Source organism: Vigna unguiculata, chromosome 2 (assembly GCF_037176805.1).
Source record: "Vigna unguiculata cultivar grain cowpea cultivar isolate G323 ecotype 2 chromosome 2, ASM3717680v1, whole genome shotgun sequence".
In the NCBI taxonomy this organism is placed as follows: domain Eukaryota; kingdom Viridiplantae; phylum Streptophyta; class Magnoliopsida; order Fabales; family Fabaceae; genus Vigna; species Vigna unguiculata.
Window position 1 is genome coordinate 35,938,018 of NC_140793.1, and position 22,527 is coordinate 35,960,544.

The 22,527-nt window shown below is 32.6% G+C and overlaps 3 protein-coding genes and 1 non-coding gene across 9 annotated transcripts; all 4 read right to left on the reverse strand.

Moving 5' to 3' along the window:
- Positions 1-124: 124 nt before the first annotated feature.
- On the reverse strand, positions 125-3,054 carry LOC114171309 (GDSL esterase/lipase At4g10955-like). Of its 3 annotated transcripts, none has more exons than XM_028056430.2 (3): positions 2,899-3,054; positions 2,290-2,357; positions 125-1,400 (listed from the first exon to the last, which is right to left on the reverse strand). In XM_028056430.2, exons 2-3 carry the CDS (start codon positions 2,349-2,351, stop codon positions 431-433), a joined length of 1,032 nt encoding a protein of 343 aa, XP_027912231.1. In that variant the 5' UTR covers positions 2,352-2,357; positions 2,899-3,054; the 3' UTR covers positions 125-430. The 3 variants fall into 3 exon arrangements, with proteins under 3 accessions (XP_027912231.1, XP_027912233.1, XP_027912237.1); XM_028056432.2 differs by having other exon boundaries at positions 125-1,419; positions 2,899-3,038; XM_028056436.2 differs by having other exon boundaries at positions 125-1,426; positions 2,899-3,038.
- A 602-nt stretch (positions 3,055-3,656) lies between these two features.
- On the reverse strand, positions 3,657-3,729 carry TRNAA-CGC (transfer RNA alanine (anticodon CGC)). Its single transcript has one exon. It is a non-coding gene; the product is annotated as a tRNA-Ala (tRNA).
- A 1,041-nt stretch (positions 3,730-4,770) lies between these two features.
- LOC114174071 (uncharacterized) lies at positions 4,771-10,722 on the reverse strand. 2 transcript variants are annotated; one of them, XM_028058815.2, is made up of 11 exons: positions 9,454-10,720; positions 8,996-9,232; positions 8,081-8,210; positions 7,824-7,976; positions 7,467-7,711; positions 7,249-7,318; positions 6,730-6,936; positions 6,145-6,380; positions 5,705-5,783; positions 5,489-5,626; positions 4,771-5,405 (listed from the first exon to the last, which is right to left on the reverse strand). In XM_028058815.2, the coding sequence occupies exons 1-11, from the start codon at positions 10,386-10,388 to the stop codon at positions 5,220-5,222; spliced, it is 2,616 nt and encodes an 871-aa protein (XP_027914616.1). In that variant the 5' UTR covers positions 10,389-10,720; the 3' UTR covers positions 4,771-5,219. The 2 variants fall into 2 exon arrangements, 1 of the variants encoding a protein (XP_027914616.1); XR_014985892.1 differs by lacking the exon at positions 4,771-5,405 and having other exon boundaries at positions 5,705-5,796; positions 9,454-10,722.
- A 4,851-nt stretch (positions 10,723-15,573) lies between these two features.
- On the reverse strand, positions 15,574-20,899 carry LOC114174072 (zinc finger CCCH domain-containing protein 55-like). Of its 3 annotated transcripts, XM_028058818.2 has the most exons (10): positions 20,654-20,899; positions 19,624-20,525; positions 19,346-19,525; positions 17,801-17,980; positions 17,626-17,723; positions 16,771-17,025; positions 16,544-16,688; positions 16,186-16,381; positions 16,025-16,082; positions 15,574-15,909 (listed from the first exon to the last, which is right to left on the reverse strand). In XM_028058818.2, exons 2-8 carry the CDS (start codon positions 20,511-20,513, stop codon positions 16,204-16,206), a joined length of 1,926 nt encoding a protein of 641 aa, XP_027914619.1. In that variant the 5' UTR covers positions 20,514-20,525; positions 20,654-20,899; the 3' UTR covers positions 15,574-15,909; positions 16,025-16,082; positions 16,186-16,203. The 3 variants fall into 3 exon arrangements, with proteins under 3 accessions (XP_027914619.1, XP_027914621.1, XP_027914618.1); XM_028058820.2 differs by having other exon boundaries at positions 16,807-17,025; positions 19,624-20,859; XM_028058817.2 differs by having other exon boundaries at positions 19,624-20,848.
- Positions 20,900-22,527: the final 1,628 nt, after the last annotated feature.

The following is a 22,527-nucleotide window of genomic DNA, read 5'->3' on the forward strand; positions in this document are numbered from 1 at the left end:
ACAATATATTCGATCAGGTAAATATAATTAAAAGAACAACTGTCGAGGTGTTTTTTTCTTACAACATAAATATAATCGGAAAACTTAAAGATATATAATATGTTCCTAAAGTGATGGCAAGTAATTTTAACGAGAGAAAGAAAAATCTTATTCAAATGGCGTAAAAGCTCAGATTAAACTAATACAAATGTTAAATACCAGTATATTTTACAACCACCAGAAGAATTATTAGTATTGGTAGAGCTAGGAATCCAAGCTTTCACATAGTTCTATATGCATCCACCAATAAATCACAACAATCTCAAGAATATTTAGTTTTGGTAGTAGAGCTAGGATTCCACACTTTAAAAAATTGACTTGAAATGGAAAACCAGAGATAGCACAACTCAATTCACATCTACCAAGCATTATATTACAACTACAAGAATGATTAGTATTGGTAGAGCTTGGATTCCAGGCATAAGTCGGGTTTCCACCATTGGTGAATCCCATGAGCTTCTCTGAAATCTTGTGAAGGAGTATGATTAACAGTTAGAGATGCAGAAGGAATGAGGTGAAGAGGTTCATCAGATTCCTTCCCCAAAGCACCCATCAGTAGACAACCAAGGGAGGTTTGGGTGGCTAATTTTTCAATGGTTCCTGCACCAATTTCCTCCATTTTTGTTCTGTGCTCAAAGTATCCGACATACTCACAGCAGATAGGGTCAGATGGATTCACAAATAAGCATGGAACCCAGGCAGACAAAGCAGAAAATGGATCAAAGGACAGACTCTTCTTCTGCTTAGCCTTCATAGCAATGGCAAGTCCTGCTGTTACTACACTGCCAGCAAATCGAAGCCCGTGTTTCAATTTCTTATCCTTAATTCTCTCAATTGGAGCAGATGCATATGGAGGGTTGAACAGAAGAGACTGAATAAATACGCCTGTCTTGGCCATGGTTTTCCCAATCAGCATTGCCATTGCTGATCCTAGAGAGTGACCAGCTAACCAGATATTTGAACCACCCACAGTAGCTACCATGTTTCGAACAGCTTGGATAGCTATCTCAAAGCGTGATGTCTGATGAAGTCCATTTCTCACAAAGTGGATATCCAACTCAATGTCACGGGAAACTGAGTCTGCTTTGGTTATAGTCCCTCGGAATGCAATCACATAACATGGACTTCTGTGTGAAGTGTCATTGCATATAGATGTTGGAGGCTTGAACTCATAAATTGCGCCAAAGATGGAAGAATCAACATCGTCAACAAGTGTTCGAAGCAACTGAAAATGGAAGAACGCCCACCAAGGCTGTGCAAGAGCATTTGGACCTTCTCGTCGATCTTGTCTGTCCTTTTCTAGAACATAAACACCTTGGACCAAACTAGCAGCAACTGACTTTCGATGATATGCATTATCCCTATGCATAATGGAATGTTCTATTGACTATTAACAAAACCCACCAGCCAAAAAGAAAACAGTGATGGAATTTTTGGAATTCACATAAATTACAAAAGGGGTAAGTAGACTAATTTTTTACATAGCAAGAGTAAAGTCGTTAGCATACATATAAAGTGAAGTCGTTATGCATTGCTACGATCTCTTCATAAATTTTTTAAAACCGAAAATCAGACATTTAAAGTAAAGGCACTATGCATTAGTCCCTTCATAAATTTTTTAAAACTAAAAATCAGCACGAGTAATAACAATTTCAGCTTTAAGAGTCGTCGTGTACCGACTTCCAAGTAAAACCGTTTCGAATCTAAGGATATTGGTGTTTTATTTTTTCTTTTTATAGTAACCTTTTTTTTATATTTCATGGTGTTCCGACAAACACATTTTGATAGGTATTATATTTGTTTTGGAAAATACATTCCAAAGAAAAACTTATTCCAAAACACATTTCATACATCTAGGAAATCTCATGGTTACTTGGATGTCACTCTGATGACTTCTAAAGATGAAGTCTTTATTAGTTGTGTCAATTTCTAGTTTTAAAAAAATTATGAAGAAACCGTTGCATGATTTGACTTTGTATGTGGTTAGAGTCCTGACGAATTCATCCCTATTGTGTAATAAATTAGTCATCTGATCAGCCTATACTATGTACTCTGTAAAATCTCCAAAGAAGATACAGATATCACAATTTATTTGCAGATATTTTGATGTAAACATAAAATTTGCAGTAATGCATAACACTGAAGGCAAATGAACAAATGCACAACACTGAACAACTGAGATTATGTAAGAACAAAATGGGAACAAAAAAAAAGAAAAGACTAGTTAGAATATTTGTTTAAAGATCTTACCAGTCAACACATGTTAAATGTAAGGGTCCAGAGCTATCAAAATATTCCCTCTCAGAGGCCATTACACCCTACAGTTCAAGAAGAAAAAGAAGTATGACCAATAGTCCATGAAATCTCCCAAACAGCAGAGAGAAAGAAAAAAAAAAAAAAACATCTTATGGTTCAAATTGTTAACAAATAACACAATTCAACAACTGAAAAACCATTATCCACAACCCAATGGCTGCATTACATACATAAGCTGCAAAATAAATGAAGATTAAGAAAAACTGAAAACTGAGATCCCTACAGAACAAATACCCAGAATACACAAAGAAAGTTTTTTGGCACTCAAACTTCACTCTTGTGAAGCAAAGTATGTACTCCTGCTCAATCAATAACCTTCCGCACACACAATTTAGAGGCAAAAACCATCTTTTGTATTAAACACATGCCAATGCCCATTCAGCATTTGACTCTCCACGGTTTGATTCGCCCAAAAATTTTATTTGTAATTGAGATTCAGCTTATATAATAAAGGTAAAAGGGCTAAAAAACTAAAATAGGATATAATGAAGAAGAAAAATAAAATAAAATGCAGGAATAAATGGTAAAGGAAATTGTGTGAACCTTGGAGAAGAGAAAATCAGGGAAGAGATCCCAGAAGAGATTAATTAAGATGGAAATGAAGCTCTAATGGCGAAGTGGTTTATTGGTATTTGGTAGCAGAAAACTTCAGATCCAGGAAATTACTGAGGTCGCTTTCTGATGCGAAACATGAACCAATCTATATATACACTCACTAGCTTAATAATTCATCATGGCACTGTGCTAACTAATTATATAAATAAATATGTATTAAAAATATATTATATTTAAATTAATATACGAAATAAAAAATTATCGCAACAAATTAAATTTTAATTCGATACGAAGAAACAGCAGAATAAAAATATAGGACAGAAACTTTAGCTTCTATTAAAATAAAACGCTACTTTGTATTTCTATTTATATATAATTATAAGTAATTTATTTCAAGAAAAATGTTATCTTTATGCAATCACATTATATTTAAGTTAATACATATTTTAATAGAAATATAATTAACTTGTTTTCAATTAAACTGTCATCAAACTTAAAAAACGATGCTTATTTTCATCTAAATTTTTTATTTTACATATATATATAATAAATATTAAATAAACTAAAATAAAAATCCAAGAATGATTTTAAATAAATAAGTACGTATGCATTATAATATTATGTACAAAAATATTAATTAATATAAAAGATAATTGCATAAATAAAAGTGAATGAAATAAATAAATAAGTTATAGTTAGTGAAAGTTAAAATAAATGAGATGAAAATGGTAGTAAAAGAGCTAAAATGGAGATGCGGGGAATCGAACCCCGTGCCTCTCGCATGCGAAGCGAGCGCTCTACCATATGAGCTACATCCCCATTTTGTTAATTCTTTTAACTGCTATTTATTTATTTTCAAACTTCAAACAAATCAAGTGTTATGTTTTTCTGTACTCCATAGAACATATAAACCCATATTAATATTAACAGAGAAAGTAAAATAAATATTATTTTCACATTAAATTTTGTGTAGATGGTATCCAAATTTATCTATGTGACAGTAAGGATAGCAGTAGCTGAAGAATCTACTTCAAAACCCTAACACGAAGAGGAGGAAGAAGAACAGTGAATTTCTAAATAAGGTGTTTTCAGCACTTTCATACTTTCCGCATGCAACCCATACTCTTTGAAATACTATTTATATCCTTATGGTGATTCTAGTTCATTATTTTGGTTGACTTTTTTTTTTTTTTTATCACTTTAAGTTTTGGATATGTCTTGGATTACACAATCTACAATCTGAGAGATGTTTCCGATTACAGAATTTAAAGATACAGTAGATTAAACTAGTTGGAAATGTTTGGAATTATATAATCTGATATGCAAAAGTGTTATATTTATGTAATATAGGATTGGATAATACTTTCAGTGTCTCTTCACACACAAAATCTATAAATATTTGGAATAAGATATGAATCTCTTAAATTTATCACAAGTTAATAGTAGAAATAGTATTCATAGCAAATAAATTATAAATACCCATAATTTATAATAATTTTATAAATATATGGCCGACCATATTAAATTTATAATAACTAAATGGTAAAACTAATATAGTATCAAATAAATAATAAATAAATTACACACATCAGTTTTATTATAGTATTTTCATAAAAATCAGGAAGAATTTATTAAGTCTTTTGAATCTATGATAACTCAATTGTAAAAAGAATATTAGTATAAAATAATAAGAAATACAGTATATTGAAATATATCTTACATACAGAGAAAAAAAAAAAACCCTTATATATTGGTTCTCTGATCTTGAGATTCCAAACATAAATTCAACTGCAAATTCAACACATATTTAGGAGAAAATGTAAATGTACAATCTTTGCATAGATCCAAGGACAACACATCTTTAGGTCATTAAAAAATTTCATGTGGAATTACATTACACAATTTAATGTAGTCTGTTTGGTTGTTTGTGGGTATACAAACTTTCTGATAGTAAAAGATCTTTACACACCTCAAAAAAATCAAACAATTTTCAGACTTTCTTTTCATTTGCTTGTTATCATCCAAGCATTTTGTCAGTAGTTAAAAACAGAAAAAAGCAAAATAAATATATAGAGCGCAACCATGATATCTTCTTCTGCATGCCAGAAGAAAAACTCTTCCAATATCTCAAAGAAATTCCAAGAACCAAGCTTCTCCAACTGCAATGTCATTGGTCTCAGTCTCAAATCTGCGTGCATGTTGGTATAAAATGCATAAAGATGAAACAAACCACCAATCTTCACCTCATTCAATGAGTCAGACTGCAGTGAAGATGCAGCCATGGACTAAAATTTTCAACTTTTGTTTTCTTATTGTTGCCTACTTGACCGGCCAGCTTCAGAATCTTTGAAAGATGTGTTACCATATGATCTCCAAACCCCTTTCCGGTGTCTCCTATTCTCAGTTTGATCCATGGTGTTATTTCTAGTCATGCTATTTCCTTGGGGTTTCTTTTGAGAATTTCTTGTTTCTTCTTCAGAATCAAACTGTGATCGCTGCAAAAAGGGAATAATGAAGAAATAAATACTCTTCAAAAGTTTGTAGAGTTACACCAGTCAGATGAAAATGCAGAAAATACCTTGGCAGGATCTGAGAGGACTGCATATGCCTCTCCAATTATTTTGAAAAGTCTATCAGCATCTTTGCATACTTCTTCAACAATATCCTTCCATATCTGATCATCTCCACTGTCGCTTTTGGCCAAAGATTGGACAGCCTACATGGTACTTAAATAGTTAAAATGATTTCTAATGTATATGAGGAATTAACAAAGAGAAGAGACTAATCAAACAACCTTGTCTGGGTGATGTCTAAGTGCGGCTTTGTGATAGGCCTTCTTGATTTCAGATGACGAAACAGGTTGCTCAACTCCTCTGCCATCACAATCTGAATCAGCAGATGCCTTAAATGATTGATAATATCAAGATAAATTTGCAACAGACAAGGCTCTCTAATGACAGCATGTTATTTCTGTCACACATTAAACATTACTTCCACTGATGACAAATTCTAACATAAAACTTGTTTAGTTTATCAACCTAGACATTGAGTTTATGAAGATCTGATTCTCTGATGTTCTGGCAATTATGAAGAAAGATTTCCCTACATATACAAAAATGCTGGCACTTCTGTTCTCACAAACAGATGATTGAATCAACAAAAGAGAATGGAGCTATACTGATTAGAGACACTAAGTAATGGTAAAGAAGTATAATTATTAGTAGAAGAGCTTACAAAATGATGTACACATCAAGTTGTATCCCCTTTTTGGCTTCCTCCTCTATTTCGGAAAGCCAAATTTGGTTATGTTTCAAATCATTGGTATATTTGACAGATCTATCAGATATGCCATGCTGATTGCTATTATCCCCATTATCTTTCATGAGAAGAGAGATAACTCTCCTTATATCACTCGCTGCTTGGTCATAATCTCTGATCATCTCATATAAAGTTGCACGCCTGGAAAGTGCCTGGAACAGTATATATATAGATACATTATCCTCAAATCGTTTTAACAAATGTGAAGATGAAGTACTAATCCAAACAAGTTATTTAGTATCCTGTAAAAAACTAGTATTTGAAAAATGCTAAAAGTGAAATGTTACAGCAATTGAGCCAGATTGAGGAAGCTTTAACTTTTGAAAAGCAAATGTGCCACTTATATAACCAATGAGAAAGCAATATCATAACAAGTGACAACTTTTCATTTTTGTTAGGAGATAACCCTATGTAGTTTAATCCTGTATATGTCAATTTATCTCTCCTTGTGATATCATTCTCTGATCTAAAAAAAATTAGTTTCACTTGAAGAGAGAAAACCTTCAAGTATCTTCCATCAAGAGCTATGGCCAGATTGCAATCTGCTATGGCATCAGTAATTTGACCTAATGCTTTATATGCAGCTGCACGGTTACCAAAGCAGACAGCTGTAAATGAGCGAGACTCCACATTACTTGATAAAGCAGCTGTATAATGTTCGACAGCTTCCTCATGTTTTCCTGTCTGAAATGCTTCATTCCCTGCAGTCTACATTTGAATACATTTTGCATTAGTCCTACCATAAGAAATTTTCATGCTACAGTAAAACGACAAAAACAAATCAACTACAGAGAACGAGTGCTTTGAAGATAACAAATTTAGCATTGTAGCTTATAAATGACTTCTTGTGTGTCCTTTGACAAAAGGGAAAAGTTGTATCAGACAAGAATAGAGATGCAAAAAGTTCTGTTATTACTTCCCTGACACTTATGAGTTGTGACACAGTTCCATGTTAACCAAACAAGATGATGGTATACAAAAATCATGTAAGAGATATCACGAAATGCAGAATAAGCTAACCTTATGATGCAAGAGCTCACGTACAGTTACAGCTAGTGGCATTAGGGACTCTAAAACCTTGCTTCCACTCCTGCAGGGACATTATCAAAGCTGATATCCATATTAAAAATAGGTATCACCATCAAAATATGTCCATCTTTTTATTCCTTTTCAATGTACTTTTGAGGATCGACCGTAGAAAGGTGAATGGATCAGTTTTCAATGTTAATAATACTTACTTGTTCATGGCTGATACCTTGTCCTCTTGTTCCTCCAACAAAGAAAGACCCTCTTCAAGTTTTCCTAGGTGAAAGTAGGATTTGAGCATCATTGAGCACCTCCAGAACCTGAAATAGAAGCCTTTTGAAAGCTGTGCACTGTCCAGATCTGTCACTATGCAATCAGCATCCAAAGGATATGAATTCTTCTCGGCAGAACCAAAGGTTTCATCACACAGCTGAATCACTTCCTCATATCTACATAGCTGACAGTTAAAGCAAAAGTTATCCAACACAGGCTCAACTGCACAAACAGCTTAACGCTGACTTTGACAGTTTTAGTAAAGTGCCAGCATATTATAAGACAGAAATGCAGACCATAAAAAGAGCCTCTGCTTTCATTTCAAGCAATTTTTCAAAGTACGAACTTATCGCCAATGCCTCATTTATATGTTCCAAAGCTTTTTCTGCATCAACAGCTGTTCTTCTTTGCATAAGTTCTTCAGAATGATTGATTAATTCCGACACTTTCTGCCATCAGTTAAAGGTTGTTATCAGTTCAGGAAGAGAGAGGTGAAAAAGAAAAGCTAATGATCAATGCCATCCATTTTCGAAATAACTGTAAACTGTCAAACCTGCGTCTTTTGCAAGAGATCAGAGGCTTCCACGACAATTTTTTTATCTACACCAACATCAGTGTCTGACTGCATGCACATCTTGGAATACTCTGACGCATCTCCAACTTCTCCCAAAGCAAGGAAACAACTTAAAAATGATGAAAAGAAACGAATTGAGGGATACATCATCTATTTTAATTACTAAATATTGAGCATTTTAGTTGACAAATGCAATGTGCTTAAACACGCCACCAACATGCTTTATCCTACAGCAAACCAGCATAATACAATTTTCACAATATCAGAGATACATATAGACTAAATAGAACATTTAACCAAAAGTCCTTTTGAAATTTTATGAAACTTTCCACCACAGCCAGAACATCTCCAACATAAGATTATAAAAATTAAAACAATGTAATGGCTGGAATGCAAGAACTAGGTATCAATATCGATATGCATATTACTTATTTAGAAATATTACCATTTTGTATCTTTTTGATTATGTTTTCCTACATTCAAAACTTGGGTTTGTTTTCCTCTCTCTAGTTGCATTTTTCTGTTTCTCTACTTTTACAATGCCTGTTCATATCTAATAATTTCCTTTGACACACTATTAATTTTCACATTGTAAAACCCTAGTTGATGCCTACTTCAATTTACCCTATAATAATGAATACAACATCATAAATCATTAATCCGGAGACTCTGCTCAGCAGGCAAACAGACACCAATCACCTATTGCCTGTAAATCACCATTACCATCCATCAACCATACCCCCATTGAAGCTTCAATCCAACTGTTTTCTACCCAAGATTCACTCAAGAAAACACTACTTTTAAATGTTATATCGATATGCCTTAGCCTAAATAATTAATTACATACAACTTAAATCCCTATCCACAAAGATTTGAATCAAAATGGGACCTTACTTTGCAGCTCTAAGTTGCACCCTGAGGAAATTTGGATCAATTTCAGCAGCCAGCATACAATCTTCTATCGCATCTCTCATCCTACCAAGAGACATGCGTGTGGCAGCACGGTTGCTATAGCATAGCATCAACGCCCGGCGACATTTCTGAGATGCTTCATTAGAAGCACAGTTAACTCCTTGTGTGTAACAATCCTCAGCCCCAGACAAATTCCCATTTTTATAGGCTTGGTTTCCTCTGTTACAAAGCATATCCAGTATCGTGAGTATGCTATCAAAATGAAAGTAACTACTTAAACTTTTTGTTTGCTTGCATCATGCAAGTCCCATTTTCCTGAGTGTCCACTTTCCCTATAAATCCATTATGTAATGTCTATCTGATACAAATATTTTAAAACTAAGAACATATCATATAACCAAGTGATAACAAGCAAACTAAAAATATATGTACAAACTAACCTGAGTCGCCACTTTTCACAGGCCTCTTCATCTGCAATGGTTGAAGCAGAAATGGTAGCAAGTACCTCCTTTATCCCTTGCTCCTTATTCACCTCTGAACCCCTTGTTTTATAATGAGGAGAAGATGCTTTAGTTTTCTGACCTTGCTCGGGTGTGAAAGGAGAGGGAGTTCCAGAAAATGGTGAGCCAGTCACCGATGATAATGAAATAGGAGAGGAGCTGTAAGAATCAAGATAACTTTGGCCAGCTTTTGCCCAATTCATCTTTTTGGGAGGACGTTTCTGGCTAGGTGATTGCACTTCAGCAGAAAACGTGAAACCAATCCCACTCGTATTTCTTGAACCTGAATCACAATCAAGAAGGACCGAGCCATCACCATTGTTTGTTATACCCTCTTCATCATTCGCAGACTTCAAGCTTTCACTTTCAATCTTATCATTCGGATCATCATCACCACAATTACTATCCAAATCTTTACACTCTGAAACATCCTCCTTTGTCTCTGTTTCTGTACCTACAGCTTCACTTTCATTCTTATTCAACAACTGATGAATGCGTGTGTTGTTGCCAATCCTATCCAAACCAAGACCAGATGATTCTCGGGATGTCACATAGCTTTTTGGTGACATGCCCATCTTTGTCTTCCAAAGAAAGTCATGTCCCTGGAGAGGGGTGGAAAACTTCTGTTTTGCTCTACTTTTATTCATCCTAGGGGTGCCACTTTGTTCCTTCTTTGCACTGAATTTGAATTTATCATTAGCATCACCAAAGAGATTAGTCTTGATTGGCGGTGCCCTAAACTCAGGTAACGATGACCCTGAAAAAGAATTGCGTTGTTTGGATGTGAACACAAATCCATAATCTCTTTGGTCTTTGCTCTCTTCAATTTTCAAGTTGGCGATACCCTCCGAAGCCAAGTTCGGTTCTTTTTCCATTTCAAAAACCGCCTTTGGGGATCACAATTAAAGTTTCATTTCCAAATTTGAAACGATTGAAATGTGGCGAAGCGAATCGGTTCCATGGCGCGTGAATCTGCGGAGAGGTTACCGGGGCCACACCGGGCGGGTCATCGGAGCTCCGGCGAGGGTAAAATCGGAGGCACAATTAACTGTGCTCATTCCCTTTGATCAGAGTTTTGATGGCAATCATTCACAACAAAGAACAAACGAAAACTGCTATTAGGATTTTTTGCCAACCATAACAATGAAGATGAAAAGACAAAAAGTACAATTTTTTTGAACAGACAGGGTATGTTCCGATGTTATTCAATCATAAAATCATTGTTAGTAGTATATTAATAGTAAAAATATAATGATAATTATCTAAGAACCGTTAACCTAAAAATAAGCACTTTCTGTCTGAAATCTATGTGTAATGAGATGTGAATTCAAAAATAAAATGCAACGGAATTTGAAAATTATTACTAAAACAGTGTAATAACTTAATACCAGTTGGTGATAAATATATATCTGCAAAAACGGGTTTATAGTTAACAAGACTTTTTTTATTATATGATGATGATATATTTTTAATAATAACGTACATAGTTTAGACTAATAATTAATATAAATATGATTTTTAGTCACTTCTTTTATTATATATGGGTTTAGTAATCGTTTTCTTTAACACAATACAAAAGGTTTTAATCTTCCAAAAAAATGTGAAAAAATATTTAAAAATGAATAAAATAATTTATGTATAATTTTTAAATATTTCTTTGAAGAAAAAAAACACCTCATCGTGTAAACTTGACTAGAAAAAAATAGTTATAAGGTATTATTTTTTAATAAAACTAAAAATAAAAAATTATTTAAAACATTGAATGATAATTAAATATATCTTACTATTTTCACAGAGGAAAAAAGTTTTAAAAACTAAACCTTGAAAAATAACTTAATTAAAAAAATATGCTCAAAATCCAAACAAAGTTTAACTATGAGAGGAATTCTTAAACTCCTTTCTGTACTTGTCAGATTATTTTTTTATTACCGGAAAATGTTAACCGATATCCTAAAAGTATATAATGAATAACAGTTGATTTTATTATTTTTAAATTGAAAATTAAAATAATTGATTCTATTAATTAATTATATTATAAATTTATATAATAAAATTTATGAATACAAAAATATTTTTTAAATTAATAATTATTAAATCAAAATCTATTTAATATTTCAGTTAATAATGATTTTTTTAAAATTTAATATATATTAATTATATTTAATCAGTCTTTTTAGGATATTAATTATTAAAACTCTTTATTATTAATTAAAAAATCATTATAATTATTAACTGAGGTGATTGGTTGCAGCATTTTAGTTAAAGTTTAATTATAAATTTTGAGATTGATAAGTTTTAAATTTAAACAAATGTCTTCATAATTTTGTTTAAAATAAATACAATAAACATATGTACAAAGAGAAGTTGTCCATATGTATATAATTGTGTCAGGTTTAAAAAAGAGTGATGAATATATATATATATATATGAATCTAAGTTTCACATTGACTATAAATAAGAAAGTAAAACATTATATAAAAATAAAGACTCATAAACTCATTATTTTAAGGTTTTTTGTTAAAAGTGGTATCAATGTTTTATATAGTTGGGCTCAGGTCTTATTTATGTTTGTTCTTCCCTAATGATATTCCTTCTTAAAAACCTAACATATATATATATATATATATATATAATTATTTTTACATAAATTATTATTTAAGACATAAAAACATTCTTTATAGAAAAAAAAAATTGAATTGCAAAAAGTATTAGAAATAGTTTTTGTAATGTATGATATGATGCACTTTAACGAAGTGTGGAGGGGCAAAGAGAGGTTGGTGGAAAAAAGGGTACTTCTATCTTCTTTTTCTAACTTTCATTATATTATCACGTGTTTGTCTCCTTTTTAGGCTGCTTTTTAGTTTTGGCTTCACACTTTTTTTCACTTTTCATCATACTTTTCTCATCAATTTTATTTAATTTTCATGTCATTAAGCATTTCAATATTATCACACCAACAAATATAATTCACATGGACCCATTTTCATCATCATATCATATAATAATAATAATACACATCAATTTTTAGGTCTTATGTCACTCACAATTGGAAAACACCAAATCAAATTTTAAACTTGCCTCAAAATATAATTGCTCAATCAATAATTCGGATATCACATTTTTTTAGATTTAGTCATTTTAATTTTTTACATGTGTGTGTGTGTTTTTTTTTTCATGGTAAATAAGTATTTTAGTTTTAAAAAATTATTAAATTTAAATATGTAGTTATTTAAAAATTAAAATTGTTCTCACATAAAAAAAATTCATAATATATAAGTGGGATGCAAATTTTATCTCATAAGTCAGTTTTGTAAAATTGAGTTAAACTTAAAATTCAATTTTATTAAAAATATTAAGACAATTATTTTAAAAGTAAAATTGGTAAGATAATTGTTTTAATTAAAAAATATTACCACTTAAAGAATAAATTAAACAAAATTATGTACATGAAAATAAAAATTTCGCTTTATAAATAAATATTTTATCGTGAAAATATGAATTGACATTATATACTTGGTTTTTCCTTTGAAACTATTTTTTAATGCAATGTTTCATCCGATTTTAGAGTTAAGATAGTTTTAAACACAAAACACACTCAACTAGAATCATTTCAATTCAGTAACAATTATCTATCATTGCAGCTTTATTTTTAACATTGATGATTTGACCCTTAAGTGACTGTTTAAGCTTGACATAAAAGTAATTAAATATAATTAGGTTAGGTAAAGATAAAGATCCCACTTGCAATTTCACTATCTATATTAATATGTGAATAAAAATCCTGAATTAATTAATCTACAATTAACCTTTTTGTTCATCTGGAGTGAATTTGATAAATCAATTTTCTGTAAATAAATCTTGCTGTGTTCAAATTTTATCTATTTCATATAATTTTTCTTTTTTAGAAAATTTTAAGTGATCATATAATAAAAGTAATGTGTACACAAATTAGGGAAATATTTATTGGGCCATGATATCAAACACTTTCACATTTATTGGGCCCTACATATGATAAAAGCCTTGGTCAAACATTGAGAGGCTCAAAGTTCAAAACTGAATAGAGTTATAAATCCTAATACAAAAGGAGGATTAATTTTTTTGTAAATGATTGAATTAATTTTACTATTTTTTTATCAATTTTCATTTATTTTATATCTGATCAGATCAATCGAACTTTACAACTCTAAATATTTTTCTATTTATTACTCAAATTTACTCTACAAAAATTCAATTCTTATTTTTACTTGATAATTTATTTTTTCAAAACACACCACTAAAAAATGTCATTAGAATTTTTTTCAAATTATTTTACACGAAAAATACTTTGACAAATAATATTATTGACCATAATCAACTTGACTCGTCAACTCGTCACACTCATTGAATTGATTAAAATTTTATATTTTCAAATATAAGTCAATTTGGACTTAGTTTAATTAATTTATGGATTAAGAATATTTAAATCAAATTAAAAATAGTTAACTCATAATTCATGAACAATAATTATTTACTAATTATTTTTATCCAACCAAGTTTCAAAATTTTTGACTCATCAAATTTGTTATAAGTAATAATTAATTGTTATCTTCTTTTTTTTTTTTACTTTTTATTAGAAAATACATAAAGAAAAAAAAAAGGTTTTGTTTTCGAGTAAATAAACAGTAACAAAAAATAGAGATAAAGTTGAAACTCTTTAATGAGGCCAAATTAGAGATAAGAAAAACATATATCCTAATGAATAAAAGATACAAATGATATGCTTAAAAATACGTGATGGAATGTAGTTAAAAATATGATTAAATATATTTTCCTTCTCTAATTTTGGTAAAAAAAATTGATTTTAGTCCGGACAAATTTATCACATAACAAAAATCAAATAAATAATATGAACCCTAAAACTATTTTTTACCAAAACATTAAAAATAACAGTTTAAATAAAAATCTAACATTATTATCTTTTGATTGAGTGATAACACATCACTTATATTTTCTCTTAATATTTTATCCCTTTTATGATGTGACTTCCAAAGGAATCAAGATCAAAGTGATCACTGGGAGTAAGATTTTTAGAAGTGAGTTTCCATGGAGTGATTTCTCTTTTCTTTTCTGCACTGCACCAGAGAGAGAAAAAAAAATTGAAAATGATGATGATTAGGGCAATTAGCAGTAAAATAAAATTGAACCCATGAAAGGGTTGCAGAAGCTTTTAGAAAAGCTGCAATGCAAGGCTAAAACAAAATGAGCACTGCGTAGAAACTACCATAATTTAAGGGTATGCGAGGACAAAGAGGCTCTGCCATCCATAAAACTGAAAGACTGAGAAACAAACATTTCAATGAGTTTGATGGTGAAAGGAGTGTAATGCTCTCTGTACAATATTTTGTTCAATGTCAGTCACCACCATGTGACAGCACAGGTGAACCCTTCTCTTTCTTATCCCCACCTCACATGTGGGTCTTCCACTACCAATACCAGACAAATCCTATTTCTTTCCATTTCCAACTTCTCTCTTTCTTTCTTTAATACTTTCCTTAACTCATCTACAATGAACCGGGACTATATCATATTCCAACTCTATCTAAAGGTTAACTAACTCAACTATCTTCAGTACTATCTCATCAGTTTGATACTAAACTGAACGGTATCTTATCAGTTTACGGTATATAACAGTTTACAGTATATAAGTGAATGCAATCCTTATCTGATCTTATTTTAGAAATCGATTTTATAGAATTAAGTTAGACTTGAAGTTCATTTTTTACCAGATTCGAACTTTTGTAATTTGATAGGTGCAAATGGGTATAGTATAGTCAACAAAAGGACATGTTTTAAATATTGCATTATGCAAGGCAAACAAAACCAACAATGGTCCCTTATGGTGAGTGGTATTAAAGAAGTGAAAGCGACTAGAAGGAGCAGGTGTTAAATCTTGTACATGATGTAGCTTGAGAGCATTAATGGTAAGTGATAGGCAATAGTGAAAACTAATTGGGGGCTACAGGGAGCAAGCACTCTTCCCAAACCGGGAAAAAAAAGAAGAGTGGTAGAAGCAGTAGAAAATAGGAACTAAATGGTAGACCAAGTTTTATACATTAAGCTAAAGTAAAACAACAGTACTTTGTTCTGCCTGAGTCTGGTGAAACATACACATCTATAGATAATTTATGTGGAGAGGAATGGGAGTACAACAGAAAAAGGAAAGGAAGGAAGAAAAGAAAAACTAGTCTTATAAACTAATATGTCTGTCCAAGTATGCAACATGTATCGCCTGCTGTTAGTAGTATGTATTTGATCATGGTGGTGATCTCATTTGATTCTTCTCTAGAGGATCTAATCTTCTGATCTAGGTGTATTTGGCTATACATCTAGAAGATTCTTCTATAAGCTTCTATAAATCTGCAAACAAACAAACAGAATCCTTATCAGACCATAAGAAAAATCATGAGATGATGTTTACTTGTAAAGAGCAAACCATTTTTCCAAGGACAGGAGAAGGAAACCAGAAACTTACCCTAATAAAAATTATCTCCAGCTGGCCATTTCTATTCTTATTACCTACAATTCGAAATCTTGAAGAACAAAAAAGAAGACAACTTTGTCAGAACAGAACAATTCTGTCCACATTATTATGCAGGAAACTGACATTATTCAGAGAGCAACTAGCAGCAGTACCTTGAATTGTAAAGAAAACTAACGAGAAGCCAAGTCGCTAGACGAGGTTGCTGGTTCTAGCTTGTCATAAGAAGATGAGGTAGATGAAAAAGCAGCACTGTGGTTCACCTCTGCCAATGTAGAGAAGTCAGCATGATAATCTCCAGCTGCTTTTGTTGGTGAAGCAAAGAGACTGTCAGGGAGAGCCTGCTCCACACTTCTCAAAGGCCAATAGAGGATCATGAAAGAACACAATATCAAAATTTGAAATGAAATGCACATACCCTCAAGCAGAAAAGATTTAAAAATGAGGAAATGATGCTAAAAATGCTGCACCACAATCAATAGAGATAAGATCTAAAACAAAGTATGCTCATACTTATTGCTAAGATCCACGTTTTTGGTATTTCCACTATCCTTTATATTCGCGCTCTCAGAATCATCTAGCTCAACTTCTTTCTGCAACTGCTGCTGCTCAGATGCAACACCTAAAGAATTGGTAGAAGTGAAGCTGCCACCATAGCCTGTCATTAAAACAACAAAGATGTAAACTTTCTATAACCTTGTTCACTAGAATGTGTCATTGGCTACCATCAATTGATTAACCTGCAATATCTCCTTTAATGCTATCAGGAGAGAGACCTGCATCATTAGTGTGACCATGAAGTTGATGGGGCAAGACCAGAGGATTGCCAACAGAAAGACTGCGTTGGTGATGGTGAATAGGATTGTTCTTGAAGTCGGGTAGCTGTAGGTTCTTCAGCCTTCTTTCTTGAAGTTCAAGGACTTGCTGCAATTCAGCCTGCTCTTCAATTCTTCTTCTCAATAAGATATCATGTGGGTTATACAACATCCTTGACCCTGCATAAAAACAAAGTTGGCAATAATATAAAATGAAAGGAGCATGAGAGATTTAAGGTGTAACTTACAAAATCCACATATAAGGCAAGAATTGTCCAAGCCTGATATAAGAACTATATATATCAAGTTGATGTAGAATGTCAAAACACCCTCACCAAACATCTAGAACAGAGACAAATGTGAGTGATCCAATAACAACACCCGATCCCACCTAAGAATAGACATCTAAAGCATAAAATACAGGTAACTCAATGAAAGATCTACAAACACTCTTAGAACATCTTAATATTCGGGCGGCCTAGGGTACAACTATATCCGACAAACTGGTTTGTAAGGTAATGATTACCCAAGCATTGTGAGGATTACATTGGCCGCATATCAGTTTATAATTGATGTGGGATCTTAACACATCCAAATAACTAGGACTGAACATCCAGAACATGTACAAATAATAGGATGATAGCCTTTATATAATGTTAGAATTTAGACAGCAATACCCAATCAATCCTACAAAACTAACTTGGAAGGTGAAAATGGTCTAAGCCTTAAAAGTGCGACATTGTAGGATTTCAACAATGTCAATAGGAGAAATTTGATTACCAAGATGGAAATCATATGGTTCTTTAGAGCCAAATCCAGAAGGGCTCAAACACGGTGAAAGATCTCCTCTCTCTAATTGCTGTTGTTGATGTTGTCTCCTGCATAAATTAGTCAAAACAGTATAAGTTTAAGAATAGTGAGATATACACAGAGTAAAAACATGATGCCTACTTACTTGTCAGGGACTTTTCCCTTCTCCTTGTAGGGCTTGACAAGTACACGTGAATCACAGATGAAATGAGGATTCCCTTTGGATAATATGAGTCTCACTGTCTCCGGATAGACAAAAGTAACAAACCCAAACATCCGCTTCTGCTGATAGGGAATTCTCACATCTTGAACAGGTCCGAATTTGCTACAAAGGAACAAAAGTAGCCACTCAATGAACTCCCTCTATTTGGATCCCAATGTATGTGTGCATCAAAATGTACAGAAACAATAAGAACTTGCACATGCACAGCCACTACTGTGTTATATGTAATTGCAAATATTAACTCATTACGCAAAAGTAATGACAATCCAATCATTACTAAGAAGTTAGTCCACACCATTACAAAGACACTTAATCTAAAATAATAATAGCACAAAATATCACTACTTTTAAACTGCAAACTTCTCCACCCAGTTTCAAACCCTATACTCTACACATGCCTACATTTATCTTACTCAACCATTTATCAATTAACATATCTTTCACATAAAAAAAAATCTAAATTAAATCCTAAGTTTTCTTAAACAAACACTGTCATTCGGCATGCAAAAGATTATAATAAAGCAACGGTATAACTTTACATCAGACATCAAACTTTAAATCAATGTCAAGTCTAAGAAAACCACTTCTCAAGCTTTCTTTCAAACACAATATGATACATTACAATGTAACAGATTATGACAGATATTTCATACAATGAAACTAAAGTTTAAATTTAATTGTAAAAGCATGTATACCAACCAAAGATGTAAATTTATAGTTTGAACAACACATACTAATTATTAATTAGTATATTCGAGATTGTTTTATTTAAATATGGATTGAAGATTGATGTAGATTATTTCCTTTGACAAACCGATGGTCATTTTTAAGCTGAAAAACTGCACAACTATGTTGATCGAGACATGCATGCACATCATTCGGTACTGATCATGACTTGTGATAAGTGATCAATCACTATTAAGCTGTGAACTTCCGTATTCGCCAAAGCTTCCTAACAAGAGAAACTGAGCCATTTTATCTTTAAGGGAAAACACATTGAAGTGATACCTGAAAATATGGGATTAACCCAGTCTCCTCATGGGAGACACATCATGGTCTGGAAAGTTTATCGCCTATAAAAGACAAACTCTAAATGTTACACATACAACATATGACTTGAAACTGATATTCTAAATTCAGTAACATCATGACCAATGATTACTGAGTCTAAATGCAACAGACCCTTAATCCCCTGCCACACACAAATCAATAAAGGATTGCGAGTTAAATCAGTATCAGAGGCAACCAAAATCCATCTCCTTTGGAGCTTCCAACAAACAGAAAAACATAAGGAACTCAACCAAAAATATTTGAGACGTGCACACAACAAAAATGGTCGAAAACCTGGATTAGTTAATAGCAACAATGGAGACCGGACACATTACACGTCTGCAGTACAATGAATGTTTCACAACTTGACACTTTTCGGTGCCACCGCATTTGTGCACATGTTATGGCATATTCTACCTGAAGTACTCCGAGACATCTTCATCTTTGAAAGTACTTTCCGCAGGAAACGTCAAGTAAATCTGTCGCGAGGCCGAGTTGGGTTTGTCCCCAGAAATTGCGGCTAAAAAGTCGCTCCTTTCAGGCCTATCCCAGCCAAAGTTGGAGAATTCTTCCCCCATCATGAATGCTGCTGCTGCCCTGAAAAGCAAAACGAGAATGTTCAACAGTTAAACATCACTTTACAGCGAGAAAGGAAAAACAAAAATAAACACAATCTCTTCGAAACTGTGCTACACCTTTGAGACTCCTGCATCAAAAACTCATAATACTTCTCACGTGCGGTTGCAGAAGGTCCAGACCCCAGTCTCTGAAGCTGCGGAACCTTGAACCTGGAAAAATCTTCACGCTGCTGTTCCATCCCCTCAAGCTTACTCGGAGAGCCAACAGTGGCATCCAGTGAATCAGTGAAAGCAGCATGAAGAAACTTGCAATTGGTGCCATTTTTACAAAACCCTCTAGCAAAGTAGAGGCAGGGCTTGTACCCAAGTCCAGGGGCAGCTTCTTCACACCCAAAACCAACATCACTCGCCGAGTAACTCCTCCGGTGCAAATGTGAGTCCCCGGAGTGCCAATTGTGAGCCCCGACACCCAATTCAAGGCGTGGATCGACCAAATCTTCGTTCTTGGAGGAGTCATTGAGGAAGGGGAAGTACTCATTCACCTGCTGCTCGTCAACAAAATCACAATCACCGTTGACACGCGGTGAGAGTGCTCGGATGTTGTCGTAAGAGAGTAAAGGAGTGGACTTTGGACTAATGGGGTTGTTGTTTGGGAAGTTCCAAGCGTGAGAGTGAGAGGAAGGTGAAGATGGGTTTCTGGCGAAGTCAAAACCGTTGGTGGGTCCTGCTCTGGAAAACGGGTTGGTGGAGGAAGCAGTGAGTCTTGCTATGGGGTTAAGAGGGGAAGGAGGAAGAGAAGGAGAAGACGGAGTTGAGAGTGCGAGACCCATGTGGGTCTTCACCCTCAGAATGAGAGTGTGGAGCACAGGGTCAGGGCTACATGCCACACGAATGAGTTCAGACTCTTCAAGGTTCATCAGAAGATAACCCATGATTTTTGAAGCATTCTCAGGATCAAAATTTTTAATCTTGGAAAGAACCACATTTGTGGCTTCGCACGAACCCATCACTAACCAAACCTTCAAAGGTAGTCAACAAGAAATGAAATGGCGGAACTGTGGTGAAGACTGCGGAAAAAGAAGAAGAAGAAGAAAAGAAGAAGAAAGAACAGAAGAAGATGATGTTTTTGTTGTCTGTTACCACATACCTTAGCAGTAGCAGTAGGTTTTGGAGTCTAAGCATACGTTGAACAAACAACAGACTCACTCTCTCACTCACTCACTCTCTCTCTCTCTCTCTCTGTAATCTCTCTCCTATCTTCGGAGGGTGAGAGCGGTAGATTTCTCAGATCCACAACAGGAATGGATGGATAATCGTCAACAACATAAGTTACAATATGCCTCCGGGTTTTCTTAAAAAAACAAAAAACAAAACAACTTTTTCATTTTTTTTTCTAACATCGGAGAAATGTTCCTAGTAAAAACACCCCATTTTATCGAATGTTCTGCAGAAGTGGAAATATATATATACATATACATACATATATCTATATATATATATGTATAGTATTACATTAATTTAAAATGTATATATGTGCAGAATGAGAAAGGAGAGAAATTTATCAAGATTGTGAATTTGATATGGTTGTTTAAACTGGAAAAATAGTAATCGGTTTATCCATTTCCAAGAAAGTATTTTGAAAAAAATAAATGAATAGTTGTTTCTGAAACAAATAATTCCAAACAGAAATATTTTAAATTTTAAACTTGTTGGGATTTAAACTTGTTGGGACTTAAAAACAGTAAAAAAAAAAAATCTTATTATATGAGAAAATAACCAATTGATATTAGTTTAAATATTGGAATACAGAACGTTATGATTGGGCAGAAGAAAAAAAAATGCGACCTTTTTTCCTTTTGAAATAAATAGATCCGATGATTGAAATTGTGTAGTTATGAGTTAGTCAGAATTTAAAAAGTTGTTTTAAGCTACAACCTATCAACCGTGTAATATAGCTAAACACGCTATCGTACTAAAAAATGTTAACTCATTATAACACCTTTTTTTCTTTTGTTTTTTTAGGTGCATTAAGTTTTTTATTTTCTTTTATTTATAGAGGGTGGAATAATGGCCCACTTTTTGCTACTGTGTGTAATTTTTTTTTTCTTAATGTTATCAATGACTATTCGTCAAAAAAAAATCAATGATTGTAGGGTAATTGCTTGCATTTAAGACAAATGTTAGTTTCTATGCACAAATTAATTAAAAGTGATTGATTAGCAACATTTCATCAGAAAATATACATTGAAATTAGTAATGGTATTAGTTTTATCATTATTATTTAAATTAATAGTAGTTCACTGTATATAAACTGAATTCTCTCGATATAACATTAAAAAGATGAACTGAAATCAAATTTAGGCTAAACTATAAGTCATGTTTAATTAAATTTGTTGATTTGAATAAATGCAAGAGAAGTAAAACAAAAAACAAAAATCCGTGATTAGTGAGAAATTAGTCAGTTTGAGGATTTTTTTTTTTTTTTATGTAGATTAATTGGAGAAGCCCAAAACAGTGCGGGGTGATGTGATTCTTCCTAATCACAACAGGGTTATCCATAAACAATGGAGTTAATATTTGGAGTCTTTACCTCCTCTCTCAACTACTCCTTAAACTAATGAAATTATACAATTATACTTTAGAACATTACATATAAATTTAATATCTTCTTAAATATTAAAAATAGTCTTCAAACTAATCCCCTTGACATTAGTAAAATTATAAAAAAAAAAATTGATAAATATTTGTTATTTTAAGAACTTACTTAACTTAAATAGTTGGGTTAAATATATTTTTAGTCCTTGAATTTTGACCAAAAATTAAAATTTGTCTTCAGTCGAAATTTTGATAAATTTTGATTCCTAAACTTTAAAAATAAATAAATATAGTCATTTTGATCAAATTACGTTAACCTTTTTTAACTAATATGTTTGAAATCTACATTTTCTATAAAGTTATATTAAGAGTTCAGTTAATATATTATATTTTTCAATAAAAACTGGTTTACTGATTTACTAAATT

Coding starts and splice junctions, on each gene's coding strand:
- LOC114174071 (XM_028058815.2), bottom strand. CDS start 10,388: ATGGAAAAAGAACCGAACTTGGCTTCGGAGGGTATCGCCAACTTGAAA. Junction 7,712..7,823: donor AAGCAGAGGCTCTTTTTATG/GTCTGCATTTCT, acceptor TTTAACTGTCAG/CTATGTAGATATGAGGAAGT. Junction 5,406..5,488: donor TCCTCTCAGATCCTGCCAAG/GTATTTTCTGCA, acceptor CCCTTTTTGCAG/CGATCACAGTTTGATTCTGA.
- LOC114171309 (XM_028056430.2), bottom strand. CDS start 2,351: ATGGCCTCTGAGAGGGAATATTTTGATAGCTCTGGACCCTTACATTTA. Junction 1,401..2,289: donor CATTTAACATGTGTTGACTG/GTAAGATCTTTA, acceptor CATTATGCATAG/GGATAATGCATATCATCGAA.
- LOC114174072 (XM_028058818.2), bottom strand. CDS start 20,513: ATGGGTTCGTGCGAAGCCACAAATGTGGTTCTTTCCAAGATTAAAAAT. Junction 17,724..17,800: donor AAGGGAAAAGTCCCTGACAA/GTAAGTAGGCAT, acceptor TAATTTATGCAG/GAGACAACATCAACAACAGC. Junction 16,382..16,543: donor AACGTGGATCTTAGCAATAA/GTATGAGCATAC, acceptor GCCTTTGAGAAG/TGTGGAGCAGGCTCTCCCTG.